This window comes from Mytilus edulis, chromosome 3 (genome assembly GCF_963676685.1).
Source record: "Mytilus edulis chromosome 3, xbMytEdul2.2, whole genome shotgun sequence".
NCBI lineage: Eukaryota > Metazoa > Mollusca > Bivalvia > Mytilida > Mytilidae > Mytilus > Mytilus edulis.
In genome coordinates this window covers 67,856,800-67,871,566 of record NC_092346.1, presented here as the reverse complement: position 1 = coordinate 67,871,566, position 14,767 = coordinate 67,856,800, and the positions used below count along the sequence as shown (strand labels likewise).

Sequence of the window (14,767 nt, the reverse complement as noted above, 5' to 3'; positions counted from 1 at the left end):
ATCGTTTACAAATGTACTTGTGTAATAATAGATTACATCTAGAGAGAGTACTAACATCTAAACAACTGTAAAATATTTACCTTCTGTAAACTTGATGGGTTCAACTGAGTTTTATCAATTATCTTTATAGCAACCTGAAGATAAAAAAGATAAGAAGTTAAACAACTGACATTTCATCCCCATAATTTTCTCATATTTCTGAAAAACTAGCATAATCCTATGGAAATAAGAATTTTCTTATGTTAAAATGGATGTGTAAAATTCATAATACTAGAACATATATATTATACACTAAATAATACGATGATACAATTTATTGTGCAGACAAAAACTCTTCCACTCAATACACTAATTAATTCAAAATATTTCTGAATAAAAATATATCAATTTATTTCTGTGTATATGTTGGCCATAGGTAAATCTCTACTGTTACACAATTGTACAACTTGAATTAAGCATGAACTTTAAGAAGGAGCAACAGAAGTGCTGAAAAGAGGAAAACTAAGAAAACTGTAGCCTTCATTTCTTAGTTTAAGAGATGAAGGTCATACATACAAAATTGATTTATATTCCATACATTTAACATGCTTACTTTGTAGCCATCAGTAACCCTTATTAAAAGACATGGTGCATTACATTTATCAATTTTTTTCAGGTAGAATAATTAAAACATTTCAAAACCAGCAGAGAAAATCAGAAAATGCTTCCATCTGCTATAAGTGTTTAAAAAAATTGAGAATGGAGTGTTTATTATTCTTTTTACAACAGATGCTATAACTAAAGTAAGCTCTCAAGTATTTAGCCTTCAATCACAGGAAGTGCAAATATATCCTGAATTTGTAATCTATTTATAGCTTTATCACTGACAACTAGTTTATACTATACACAGGAAAGCATTAGTCATTACAAGTATTTGATTGATCTCATAAAACTCTTGTCCATTTTGACAGATCAACCATGTACATATATGTTAAAATTAAAACTTGTCAATAAATAAGTGTATACCATTTCATCACTGGTTTCATTTGATTTCAAAGATCAACTTAATGCCACTTTTATTCTCAATATGACTTCTTCATCTTGCCATGAGGATTTTTTTTTTGCAAAGATATGAAAATTATATGCAAGTGAGCTACAAGCATAATACCTATTGGATACCTTCTGATATCTGTAAAGCTAACTTACATTGATTGATAATCACAGGGCACAGTTTGGAAGACATGGGGGTTACATGGAAGGACCTTTGACTGTATAAGTGATGCCATTAAAAAGCAAACTAAAATTAGAGAATAGAAAACAATTTTGGGATGTACGGAAGTACAAGGGTAAAACTTAATTATCCCTTCACTACGGTGGGAGGTCAAGCATAAAAATGATATACCACAAAAGGAATCCCTTGGTCCAGCCATATTAAATTTGTAGCTATAAGAAAAGTATGATGCCACAAAAAAACTCCCCAAAGATACCAGGCTTATAATTTTGTACAAAAGACCTATGTTTCATCTACAAAAAGATATAGACTGGTGCAGAATCAAAATATTTATATGACCAAAAACAATTAGTACCCAAGATTCTCAAAGGTTTTGCCAAATAAAACTGAGGTGATCTTAACAAGAATATAAGGAATATACATGTAGTAATAGTAGTTCAAAATCCTAATTATCTAAGTTATCCATAGCTAATTTTCATGGTAATGGATTTGCATCTAAAAGGCAATATTTGATCTCTGACTTGATATAATTTGTTTTCAAGTATTCAGTACAACACAAATAGGATTATAAATACAACCTCTGTCAGACGATTAGTCCATATAAATAAAACAAGTTGTTCTTCTAATATACAAAAGAAAAGGTGAGATACAAATCTACTACTTAAACAATTACTGAGGGGTTTAAAGTTATAAAAGGCCATGAATTAGTGTGGGACCTGCTATGACTTGACCAATTACGATCATGCTATCACATTCACACACTCACTTCTGGTCTGTCAATATTTTCCTCTTTATGAAAAAAAAAAAATCTTCAAAGGAACCTGCATCTGTTTTGTTCATCTGATTTTTTTGGGGGGCATAAAACTAATAAATTGCAACAAGAACATTATATGTATTTGTGAAGAATTGAATTGAAAACAAAATTTGTTACTGTCTTTTGAAATATTCCGAATAAAATGAATTTTAATAAAACGCTTCGCTGAGCCCAGCCTGCTACTACAGCAGAGGTCAAACCCTGAACAGTTGGGGCAAGTTTTGACACAATCTTCAAGCTTGATACTGTTTGAATTTGGATGATTAAATTTTAAACATAATATAGGTTTCCGACCCAAACAAATAAGGTCAAAGATCTAAAAAAAATCTATTGCCCAGTACTGTGCAATTAAAGATTTCTTCTTGGAAACCAACCTTATCTCCCCCCCCCCCCCCCTTCCTTTTGAAGTTATTACCCCCAAACTCAATCCCAACCTTCCTTTTGTGTTATGCACCTTGTAGTATACATTCTTAGCGAGATCCATAAACTAAAACACAAGTTATCGCCTGAAAACTAGTAAAATGCTTGTTTGTTGCCCCAAATTCCTGCATGTTTGAGGCAATTACCCCCATACTCAATCCCAGCCTTCATTTTTGATATTTGTTTAAACAATGTTTTTCAAAAACTTACTAGTCCAAATAAAATTTTACTAGCCTGGGGCATCAGACTAGTAGCTAAGGGTGCAGACTGCAATACAATGGATTTTGCTGCCATGTGCAGCATCATTTTGGCCGTATATTAAGAATCCTCATTGAAGGGCAATAATTCAAATACAATTTGTGGATGAAATGCTTATAATTAAGTAAGAGTTGGGCTGAGATATTTCAAGATAATGTAAAGTACAAAATAAGTTACATTTTTCTCAAATACATTATGGTGGTGTTCTTTCAATTTGCACATGCATCCATTTGTGTATTACTGCCAAAATATCCATTTCAATCTGAAACTTCTCAGGATAAAATAAGAACAATTAATAGTGTACTAGAAGGACGACATTCTTGAATTTAAATACACTATCTAGGTCAGATTTACACAAACTATCATATTTGTGCATCCTCCATGAAATATGTCAACTGTGTTAAACTTCAGATACAATATACATGTTGTTCATATACTGGGATATCGTTAAATGATGAAAAGTAACTTGAAATCCTTTTGGGTGTTCAAATTCCCTCACCTAGGCTAGACCCTATATCAAGGTATTCTTATAAACATGTACAGACTATGGAGTACCATTACTAATACCAATATGGTAATAAGCCTCAATAATGAATAAAAGGGGGTACAGGTATCCATGTTAACTTGATGCTTTAATCTTAAAATTTAGTTATGTGTATTAGCACCTAGGGGAATACTACACTGTAAGTTTCATTCTATCCTTACAAATGTATATTCCAATCTATCCAGGACTATAACTCCTAAAGGACAAAAATGAAAATTGTCAATATCAAACTTGGGCACTATTTTATTTTTGGAACAGCATATTTAATTTTTTTTTGACATCTTGGTGTCCTACTCTTTTCATTCGGCCATCCATCCCTTTCAACAAAAGCTTACTTTTCTTATAATTTAATTAATGTTGAAATCTTTAATTTGAGGTTTTACTACAAGAAATTACAATGTATGTATATCACATAAACTTTTGAAGCTGATGATCCATGAAAATGAGGTCAAGATCAGATACACCATTCCAGAGAATCCAGACAGACATGAACACATCGCATATAGTCATTCCATCAAATTAACATTATTGATGTTTTGTTTATAATTATATTATTTGATAAACTGACAAAACAATGAAAACTGAACATTGACAAATGAACCATAAACCAGGTGCTCCGCAGGGCGCAGCTTTATACGACCCCAGTGGTTGAACCCTGAATAGTTGGGGCAAATTTGGTCACAATATTCAAGCTTGATTCTGTCTGAATTTGGATTGTGATAAAATTTTTGACATAATATAGGTTTTTGTCACAAAATTAATGTAGTCAAAGATCTAACAAATCTATTGCACAATACTGTGCAATTGAAGATTTCTTCTTGACACTTCTTTGAAAAAAAAGGAAGCCCTTCAAAAAATGGTTAACAAAAAATCCCCCCAACTTTTTGAACCCCCCTAGGAGCAATAACCCCTAAACTCAATCCCATGCTTTCCATTGCAGTATTGAACCTTGTAGTACAATTTCAGAGAGATCCATACACTTAAACACAAGTTATTGACATGATTGTTTGGAAACTAGAATCATGCTTCTTTTTGGCCCTTTTTTGGCCCCTACATGTAATTCCTACATATTTTGGGCAGTTAACCCAAAACTTAATCCCAGCCTCCCCTTTGTTATATGGTACATTGTGGTACAATTTCAGAGAGATCCATACAATTACACATAAGTTATTGTTTTGAAACTAGAAAAAAGCTTGTTTTGACCCCTTTTTTGCCCTTAATTCCTAAACTTTGGCTCCATAACCCCTAAAATGAATCCAAACCTTCTACTTGTGGTTTTAAACATTGCGGTATGATTTTAGAGCAATTCAAATACTTCTACACAAGTTATTATCCGGAAACTAGAAAAAAGCTTGTTTTTTGGGCCCCTAATTCCTAATCGGTTGGGACCATCATCCCCAAAATCAATCCCAACCTTCCTTTTGTGGTATTGAACCTTCTGAAAAAATTTCATGAAGATCTATTCACTAAAACTAAAGTTATTATCCGGAAACCAATGTGTCTTCGGACGACGATGACATCATACCAATATATACGATCCCAAAATTTTTTTGGGGTCGTATAAAAATTAGGTCAAGGACATATGAAATCTGCCAGACAGACATGTACACTTTCTAGCCATTCCATTCACAAAATTAGTTTTCCTATTGCTTATCGTTACTGAGAACTAGACCAAAACACAATTAATTACTACGCTGAGTGTAGCTAGATACGACCACAGAGGTACAGCCATGAAGAGTTGGGGCAAAAATGGACACAATATTCAAGCTTGATTACGGTCTGAATTCGGAGTGTATTTAAATATTTGACACATTATAGGAAACTCACACAGAAAAGTTGTAGTAAAAAAACCTGATTATTTGATTTGAACTGTTTTCAGACTATATATAAACAATAAGCCAAAAAAATTATGACAGATTATACATTATAGTCAACCAATTGCTTATAAATAGTACCTGAGATATGGACTTGACTATAAAATCTTAATCTTGATCAGACATGTACATGTAGCCCTTGCAAGTATGGAAAACTGATGTACAGGACCGACGGATGGACAAACAGACCAATAGACAGAGTGCAAACCCAAACGTAAAGTCCCCTTCAACTTTAAATAGTCAGTAGGGGACTAACAACAATCACTTGTTTCAAGCAGTTGCTCAACCACAAAAAGGTTGCCAAGGACAATGAATATAAGAATAATAAGACAGACAGACACTTATTAAGATAAGGTTTCTGCTTTCAGGTGTAAAACATCCAGGTCTTCACACTTCTGACATATAAAGCTTTATTGCATATTTTGATAAAATTTGACAGAATGATAAATGGCTAGTTGCACACAATATTCTTGCTTGGTATATAAACATATATATATAGCTTAAAACTATTGTAAAATTTATTTCAGGTCTGTTTGGTGTCACCATATCTGTATACAAAACAGTGTTGTCCGTTGCTCTGTCAGAAGCACCTCCTAAATTTTTAGGCTATCTTTGATTTCCTTGATGTTAAAAAAACATCTAGCTATGCATGGTACATTGTAAATCTATTTACTCAAATAAACATGACTTTAAAGTTTAATATGTAAAAGTGAGCTGTAGAGCAGATGAAATATTCCTCAAATTATAATTTCAAAGTAAAATTATTTAAATTTGGATTGACTAGACCAATAATAAAATAATGAATAATTACAATAAAACTAAGAGTCGGAGAGCTGTGTAAAGTTTTTGTTTCAGGGTAAATTGCAATTTGCACATGAAAAAGTTGTGTGAATTTTGCTGATCAGACCAATTCACTTTATTCAGGAAATAGCATTAATGATCACATCTTCGCTAACCAAGGGTTTACGATCCACTCCAGTTCTCTCCACCTTTGGCAGATTAAGTCAACATTTGTGATAACAATCTTGCGCCATCTATCAGAAGATTAGCCCATCACGCCCATTCCGAATACATTATTCTTGACCACGTAGCATCTAAATTCTACACACTTGGTAAAGGCGGAAATGAAAATAAAGGTCAACATTCATGCATTTGTGCAAAAAACAAACACAGGAACTTCTATTAGTTGATTGAAAACATTCAGGTTGTCACCAGATATAGTCGTATGTTTAGGGATGTTAAGACTTGTTGCACAAAAAACATGTGGCAATAGTTTACATTGTACAAACACTTTCTACATTTACACCAGATTATGTTATAGGCGCTTTTAGATTGGATGCAGCGAATTTCGACTGCAACCAAAATAGTCCTTACCTTGTGTCTCCAAAATTTTATCTCAATCCGCCAAGGGAGGAGAGAATGGGAGTGGATTGTAACCCTTGGCTAGCGAAGATGTAACGATTAGTGACAACAGATTAATAATTTTTCATGGAAGGGATTCAGCAAATCAAACCATATTTCTCTATTTGAATAGTCATTTTAAAGTTTGAGTGTACGTGTATTAGCTTGATTTGAGACTACTATAAGAGTCTCAGGCTTTATCATGATTTAGCTTACAAGAGGGTGGTAAAGGGTTATTTACGTGCAATATTTTCTGCCTTTTTATTTCACATGTTTCAATTTTTTCTTGTTTTCTTGGTTAGGCTTGATGTGCATGCTTCGTGTTTGCCCTTATTCATTTTCTGTGTTTTATATCGGTACTCTTTAATTTTTCAAGCTTTTCCATCATTTTATTAAAAGGTAAATCAGGACTAATTCAGAGTCACTGTCAGTCTATATATCATTTAATTTATGTAATATCAACATGATTGTTAATGAACTTATTAACATGACTGTTAACAGTTAATGAACTGGTTCTAAGAATATTAATTGCGCTCTTCATTACTATGAATAACATTATTTTCCAAATCAGGTGCAACCAGCAGACGCTAAAAGTTGACTGTAGGGTCTTCATGTCCATTAATAATGACTGCATCGTCGCTAAGAACAGCCGATTATAAAACTTCAGTCTTCTAGTACTTTTTTCCTTAATATTTATGATTTTATTTCTGGTGCTTCAATTTTCCCAATTTTTATTTTCCGTGAAGTGTTTTTGCAATTCTTATTTCTGTGTTTATACCCCTCCCCATTTTACTTTCTTCTAACAAGCGCGTAACCATTTGTTATTACGCAAGGTGACAGGGTTATAAGATCAAGTCAAATGAAAAATTGATGAATTATGTTGACAAATGATTGTACTGACATATATATCGTTAAATCCCTTGTAAATAGACTATTTTTATCTTAACGACTTTTGTCTCAGAAGTTTACATTTTTTCGACAGGTTACCTACGACATCCTGGTACCAAGTCAAGTAAGAGCAACGTAAAGAAGTAACATCAAGCTTTTAATCTGTACTATTCTTAGAGGGGGTAGGACCTTTTTGGGGACGTCGGGATCGGGTGTTTTTAAGCTTGGGATTTCGGGATTGACCCTTTCAAGATCTGGGATTTCTTTTTGGGAAATTTCAGGATGTCAGAATTTAATTTTTTTTTTAAGTTAAGGACCTCTGGATTTCATGTTTTTTAAGCCTAGGATTTCGGGATCAGGACCCTTCTGACCCCCCCCCCCCCCCCTTCTTGGGGAAAATATTCTGCTTCATATTTACTTTACATGACTAACTCATTGGAAAATAGTAAAATTACCCCTCAAATTACACCGAATAAATGTTTGATTTAACTTATTATGACTGCTCTTAATTGACTGTGTACCTGGATGTGTTAGGTAACCTGTAAAAAATATATATAAACCGGAGTCAAAAGTTAGTATGATGAAGTCTATTGGGACTAAATTGACTTTAAATTTGGACTCTATCACCATGCAAGTGAGCTTCATACATGATTGACTGTATCTAGCCTCACTGGACACAATTACGAACGATTCTTGAACTGTGATTAATATTTTTTTATGTAGACTACTTTTCTTGAATTTTTTATACCATAGAAATAAAGATGTATGAAGGCTTTCCATTTTGCATCATATCCCACATAAATTTTTATGCACGTTGGGATACTTTAGTAAGATTTGCGTGACCTCGTTTTACGGTTCAAGAGAGCCACATATGGACGCAATTCCGAACAGCACTATATTGATATATCTTGCAGAAGAAATCAGTGACAACAGTCTATATTGATAAAGCATACATTAATCTTCATCTCAAACACATTTTCATAGGAAAATAAAAAGCACAAGTTTGTTTTTAACTTCAATTACTTCAGCAGTGGTTGCAGACGAAATGTCGGTCATGTGTAAAGGAAAGATTTCTGAATTTTTTTGTTTTTGCGTAAGTTCCTCCTTTAAAGGAGCACTAAATTCAAGTTTATCCATTTCGGAGGTGTACTTATCATTCATCTATGATTTTTTTATATTGGTCAACATTTCTTTCGGAGTTCTCTGGACTTTTCAATAAAATTAACTTATTTTCTTTTGGCCATAAATAGGTTCACAAGAGTCTAAAAAACGTCAATTGTGGGGTTATTTGGGCATGATTAAAGGCATCACGCATATGAACAGAATCAGGAGATATTTTTCTTTCTATATATTAACAAAAGAAGGCAATATGCACTTACCTTTATGTATTTTTTTATATAACTTCCAGGTCAGATTACCGTTCTTATAATATTTTCAGAATGATTTTGTCATCGTCATCAACATTCACCAAGTGCACATAAATTGTATTATCATGAAAACAAGGGATTTTTAATAGGGTTTTTATTTATAAAAACATTTATTGATAAATATAAACAAATATGATCTCAGAGGGCAAACATTGGAAATCGTTCGTAATTGTGTCCAGTCGTAATTGCGTCCTGTGGGGCTATATGACAAATGCGTAACTTTTTAACAACGTACAGCTTCAAATGTTGGCTTGTCAGCGGCAGTCTGCACCAAAAACTTTTTCAACTACAAGTCCGAAGACCAATATCCTGACATTTTTCTTATTGGTCCAAACAAAATTTTTCAAAAACTTGCTAGTCCGAATGAAATTTTACTAGTCTGGGGCATCGGACTAGTGGCTAACCGTGCAGACTGCAGGGGACCACACTTTTTCAATATCCTGGATCCGCAACAACACCCCTTCACTTAAAACTGGTAGACCTACCAGATTGGTTGATGGTCAGAATGACAGGACTATTAGTTTCCGTGACTGTCACTGGGATACTAGATATTTCATCTAATTGGTAAACAAAACAAAATACTAACCTCTCTCCCTGTTGGCACATGCTTTGCTAGCTTTACTTTTGCAAAATTTCCCTTTCCAATTGTCTTTATAAGACGATATTTTCCTATGTGTGGCTCATCAGACCTTGCCCTGGACGACGTTATCCGGGGATTTGCGTTGTCGTCGGTTTGCTGAAAGAGTAAAAATAAAAACATTTAGGTACTGGACGTATTTTGGCAGATATTCCAAGTACTCATGGGCAGAAATGTAAAGGCTACATACCCTATGATCAATTGTCACCGACTCATGAACGGTCTGCAAAGGCGTTCGTGTCGACATGTTGAATAAATTATGGTTTCTAATCGATCGAAGGGTCTAAGTAATCAGCTGATTCCGTACTTTTCGTAGTATCATAGATGACATTTATTAATTGCACTATGTAACTTTGACTATATCCTGATAAAAATTAAAGCTTAATGTTATTGTAAATGTCAAATAGAATAGGTATTTTCGTGTATAACCGTGCATTCATACAGCAACGGGTGCCGAAACGGTGCCCTTGACTGTGTGGAAACAGCAATTTTTCTTGTCACTCGGACATGGTTTCCACATTTAATTGTAATATTTACAAATTTCCATTGTTTATAAATGTTTTTTTGTACAACACAGATCCCTACTGAGGATCAAAAGTGTGTAAATAAATCCAAAAATAATCCTTTTGATTAGTCAGTCAAACAAAATGGCCGACTACCCTATTCCACGCCAAATTCCGACAAGCGTGCGCATAGGGGCACTTTCCTGGTTGCCTGATTGGTCAATCATTGGCTGAATGATGTCATTCATGTTTGCAAATAGGAGCAAAATGCATCTTTTTTGACAAATTATGTGAAAAATATTCTATAAATAATGAATCTATGGGGGAAAACCCATTCCGAGAAATATTTTAAAACACTAAAATTTTACATATTAAATATTTTTACTCGCTAATGATACCAATATCCATTATAATATTATGATAAAAAGTATTGAAGATCATTGAAAAGGGAAAAAGATACTGCTAATTTCAATTAACTCGTAAAATTGAAACTTTCTATATTCGTATATGTTGATAAAAAAATTGTTTATAGAAAGATTAAACATTAGTTACTGTCTAGAATTAACATCAGACCAATACCAATATTTATGGTTTTTTGAGACAAATTTTTTTTTTTATAATTTGCCCAAATGAAAATTTTACTATGCTCTTTTCAAAAATTTAATAAAAAGTATGGATCATCGTGCTATATTCCAAGCTATGAGTCGTTGAAAATTGCCAAAATTTGGTTAGTTTGTTCATGAAAATACACATAAGTGTGCATAGAAAAAATTCTATCAGATAGAATTTTGAAATAAATTGTTAGAAGATAGGTGTCATAATATATGTTTTAAGATTATAAAAAGAAAACATGGTATCACCAAACCGAACTTGTTTATTTGCTACAAGTAAAAAAAAAAATCCCTATTAGCCCATTATAAATTTTGTACTAAAAGAGTTATATCCCCTTAAATGACTCATTTGGAAAAAAAAATGATTTTAAAACCCCAAAAAATGATATTTGTTAAAATATTTTGTACAATACGATTAATTAACAAGTTTTCTTAATGTAGAAAAAAACAGTCTAACCATTTAATTGCAAATATGTCCCCAAATTTGCAGATTTAGGCAAATAACTAGACCGATTTTGTACTGTGATTGTACAATCGAAGATGGCGGTATACCATGAATCTACCTTATGAATCCATCCCTGCATTGGTTCTGTCACACTTGTGAAGACAAAGTTATGAAAAACATTCGTACCGACAGGGAAGTTGAGGTAAAATGTGCAGAATTTCTTCAAGTAATGGAGGAAAGAGTCATACAATTCGAAACAGAAATCAACAAGAAAGTAGATTATGATCAGGTTATGGTGATGATTAAACAAACTATCGGAAAGAAACTGAGACTCCAGGTCAATCTGAGTTAAATGAGATTAAATAAACACTTAATAAACAAGTATCCGACATCCACGAAAGTAGCATTGGAGAGAAAAACATTATTATACATGGGGTAGATGAGGTCACTAATAAAGAAAGTACAGTTCGAAAACAAAGAGACACTGATTATGTTAAAATTCGGGCAGCATTCATTGAAGTTGATAATAGTAGTATAGTTAATGTTACTAGGCTAGGTAAGAAAAAGAATCAGATGATGATTTAGGGGATATAAAACCAAGACATTTATGAAACAACTATCACATTTAAAAGGAATTGATGAAAAGAGTCGGTTCTATGGTATTGATGTAACCCATGATATGACAAAAGAGGAAAGAGACGAAAACAGAATTTTTTTCTGGAAGCTAAGGCTAAAACTGAAAGTGATAAGTCAGGGAAATACAAGTATCTTGTGAGAGGCCCACCGTGGGCAAGACGCACCGTGAGGGTACCAAAGGAATCATAAATAAACAGAAAACTAACATTGTACAGAAAAATGTAAATAGTCCTGTTCATTGTTCAAGTATGCACATTGAATGAACTAAAATGTATATATACAAATGTAGACAGTTTTATGAATAAATACGATGAATTTAAATTACCTTATTTAAGTGACATTAAACAGGCACCTGAAATTATAATGGTTTTACAGAAGTATTACCAAAGAATTCTAGATATATAACCTTAATAAGGCTGAATTTTCATTTAGTGATTATGATAAGTTCCCAGATAATTTCTCGCCAGAAAGCGGACGTGGAATACTTATATATGTGAAATGAGAACTTAAAGCAGTCGAAGTGAATATTGAATCTGAGTTTAAAGAACATGTATGGGTTAAAATAAACTTAAAAGACAATGACAAGTTACTGGTAGGATGCATATATAAAAGCCCGTCGTCTGATATACCAGATATAGGATTAATCAACAACCATCAACCCTTGATCTATTATAAGTAAACGATAGCAATAGAGTATCAAAAATTAACTTGGATCTAGTGATCAATTTTAATTATTATTGTTATATAAATTATGACTCGTACAAAAGTCAGAAATTCAACTACTTTAAAGGTAACTATGATAAAATGAGAGATACGTTAAATTTAAACTGGACTGAGTTATTAGATGGAAAATGTACAGAGGACATGATTGGTATTTTTATGGACAAATTAACTGATACAATGAATGAATGTATCCCTAAAAGCAAACCAAATGAGTAGGAAAAAGGGGAAAACACCACTCTCGAGTGAAACAGTAAGATGCATTAAGAGGAAACAGAGGCTATGGACTCGCTACTTAGAGACTAGAGACAGTACAAGATATAGAGATTATTGCAAAGCTAGAAATAAGGTTAATACAGTTACTAGAAATGAAAGAAAACGTCACGAGAAACAGATAGCAGAAAGTGCCAAAACTAACTGCAAAACTTATTGGAAATATGTAAACTCGAAACGAAAATCGATATCTGGTATATCAGAATTACACACTAAAGTAAATGGGACAGAATTTATAGCATCTACAGACAGTGAGATAGCTGAAGTTCTAGCTGAATTCTTCAGTAGTGTATTTACTCTACAATCAGACAACCCAGTAGATAGTGGTAAGAGATACTGTGACAATTTCTCAAGTGATGAGCTATTTAATAGTAAAAAGGTAAACAAATTACTAAAGGATCTTAATACATCTAAATCACCGGGCCCAGATCAAGTACACCCAACAGTTTTATTTGAACTAGCAAACACTATTGACTCGCCACTGAGTAGTATATTTAATGAAAGTTTTAAGAGTGTGACAGTACATCAAAGATGGAAAATAGGTCAAATATCTGCATTATTTAAGAAAGGTGATAAAACATCCCCATCCAACTTCAGACCGGTTAGTTTGACCAGTATTATTTGCAAAATGATGGAAAAACTTGTGAGACAGAGAATAGTCCAACACATGAAAAGTTATAATTTATTCAGTAACAAACAATTTGGTTTCATAAGTGGGAGATCCACTTCCTTACAACTTATAAAGGTTCTTAATAGATGAACTGAAATTCTAGACAATGGAGAAATAATACACTCAATCTATATGGATTTTATGAAGGCCTTTGATAAGGACCCTCACAAGCGCATTTTACTTAAACTTAAACAGTATGGTATAAGCGACAGAACCTGTAAATGTATCCAAAGCTTCCTAAGTGACAGAAAACAACGTGTAAACATTTGTGGAAATTATTCCATCTGGCATAATGTAACTAGTGGAATCCGTCAAGGATCAGTCCTGGGTCCGATACTATTTGCCATTTTTATCAACGACTTACCCGAAAGTGATATCAGAGGTGTTCTTATTTGCTGATGACACTAAGCTATTCAGAGAAATTAAACCAGAGAATGATGTTAGCCTACTACAGCATGATTTGGACAATTTGTTCGATTGGTGTGTCGAATGGATGCTACGCTTCCATCCCGATAAAGGTAAGGCGCTGAAAATTTACAACAAGCGGAAATAAGTTGACACATATAGTTACCAAATGAAAAAGTATGATGGCGGAACGACAACATTAGATGTGATAGATAAAGAAAAAGATATTGGTGTAAACATAGATAGTCATCTGGCGTTTGATAAACATATACAGATTCAAGTGTATAAGGCAAACCAAATAGTCGGTATTATCCGAAGAACGTTTAAATCACTAGATTATAAATTATTCTGTCTGTTATTTAAGGAGCTAGTTAGACCACACTTAGAATATGCAAACAGTGTATTGAATCCTTATAAAGTAAAATACATTGAATCATTAGAAAATGTCCAGAGACGAGCTACTATAAGATGCTACCATACTTAAATGACAAAAGTTATATAGAACGCCTAGAAATACTGAAATTGACAACACTAAAGTTTAGACAAATGCGTGGGGACATGATAGAAACATTCAAAATTTTAGCTGAAATATATGATAGTGAAGCAACTACCGACTTGTTTACTTTAAACAACAGTTCAAGTAGAGGACATACATTTAAAATTAACAAACAAAGATGTAAATTTGATGTGTGCAAACACTTTTTCACAAACATAATAGTAGACACATGGAACAGCTTGCCAGAACATATTGTAACTACAACAAAAGTGGAATCATTCGAAAACAGACTAGACACTTACTGGAAAGATCATCCTATGAAATAAAACTATACAATTGAGTATGGACAACACACAAATAGAGTAACCGGAAAAGAAGACACTACAGTAGAAGACACGATAGAGATGAACATAGAGGAGCAGCAACTCCTGCGTTCATAACGAACGTAGGTAAACGTAGGTAGGTAAATTAGAGCTTGGGTAGATCTACATGATTATGAGTTTTTCATGGTTCTGAAGACAGGTTATCAGTATTT

The 14,767-nt window shown here is 33.2% G+C and overlaps 1 protein-coding gene across 24 annotated transcripts in view; it reads right to left on the bottom strand.

The window, feature by feature from the left end:
- LOC139517209 (MAP/microtubule affinity-regulating kinase 3-like) overlaps positions 1-10,189 on the bottom strand; it is a 36,251-nt gene extending 26,062 nt beyond the window's left edge. For all 24 annotated transcript variants that reach the window (XM_071307934.1, XM_071307941.1, XM_071307947.1 and 21 more), the window contains exons 1-3: positions 9,664-10,189; positions 9,423-9,572; positions 81-134 (exon numbers count right to left, since the gene is read on the bottom strand). In XM_071307934.1, coding sequence (XP_071164035.1) covers positions 81-134; positions 9,423-9,572; positions 9,664-9,720 — 261 coding nt within the window. In that variant the 5' untranslated portion in view covers positions 9,721-10,189. The remainder of the gene's footprint in view (positions 1-80; positions 135-9,422; positions 9,573-9,663) is intronic.
- Between the last annotated feature and the right edge of the window lie 4,578 nt (positions 10,190-14,767).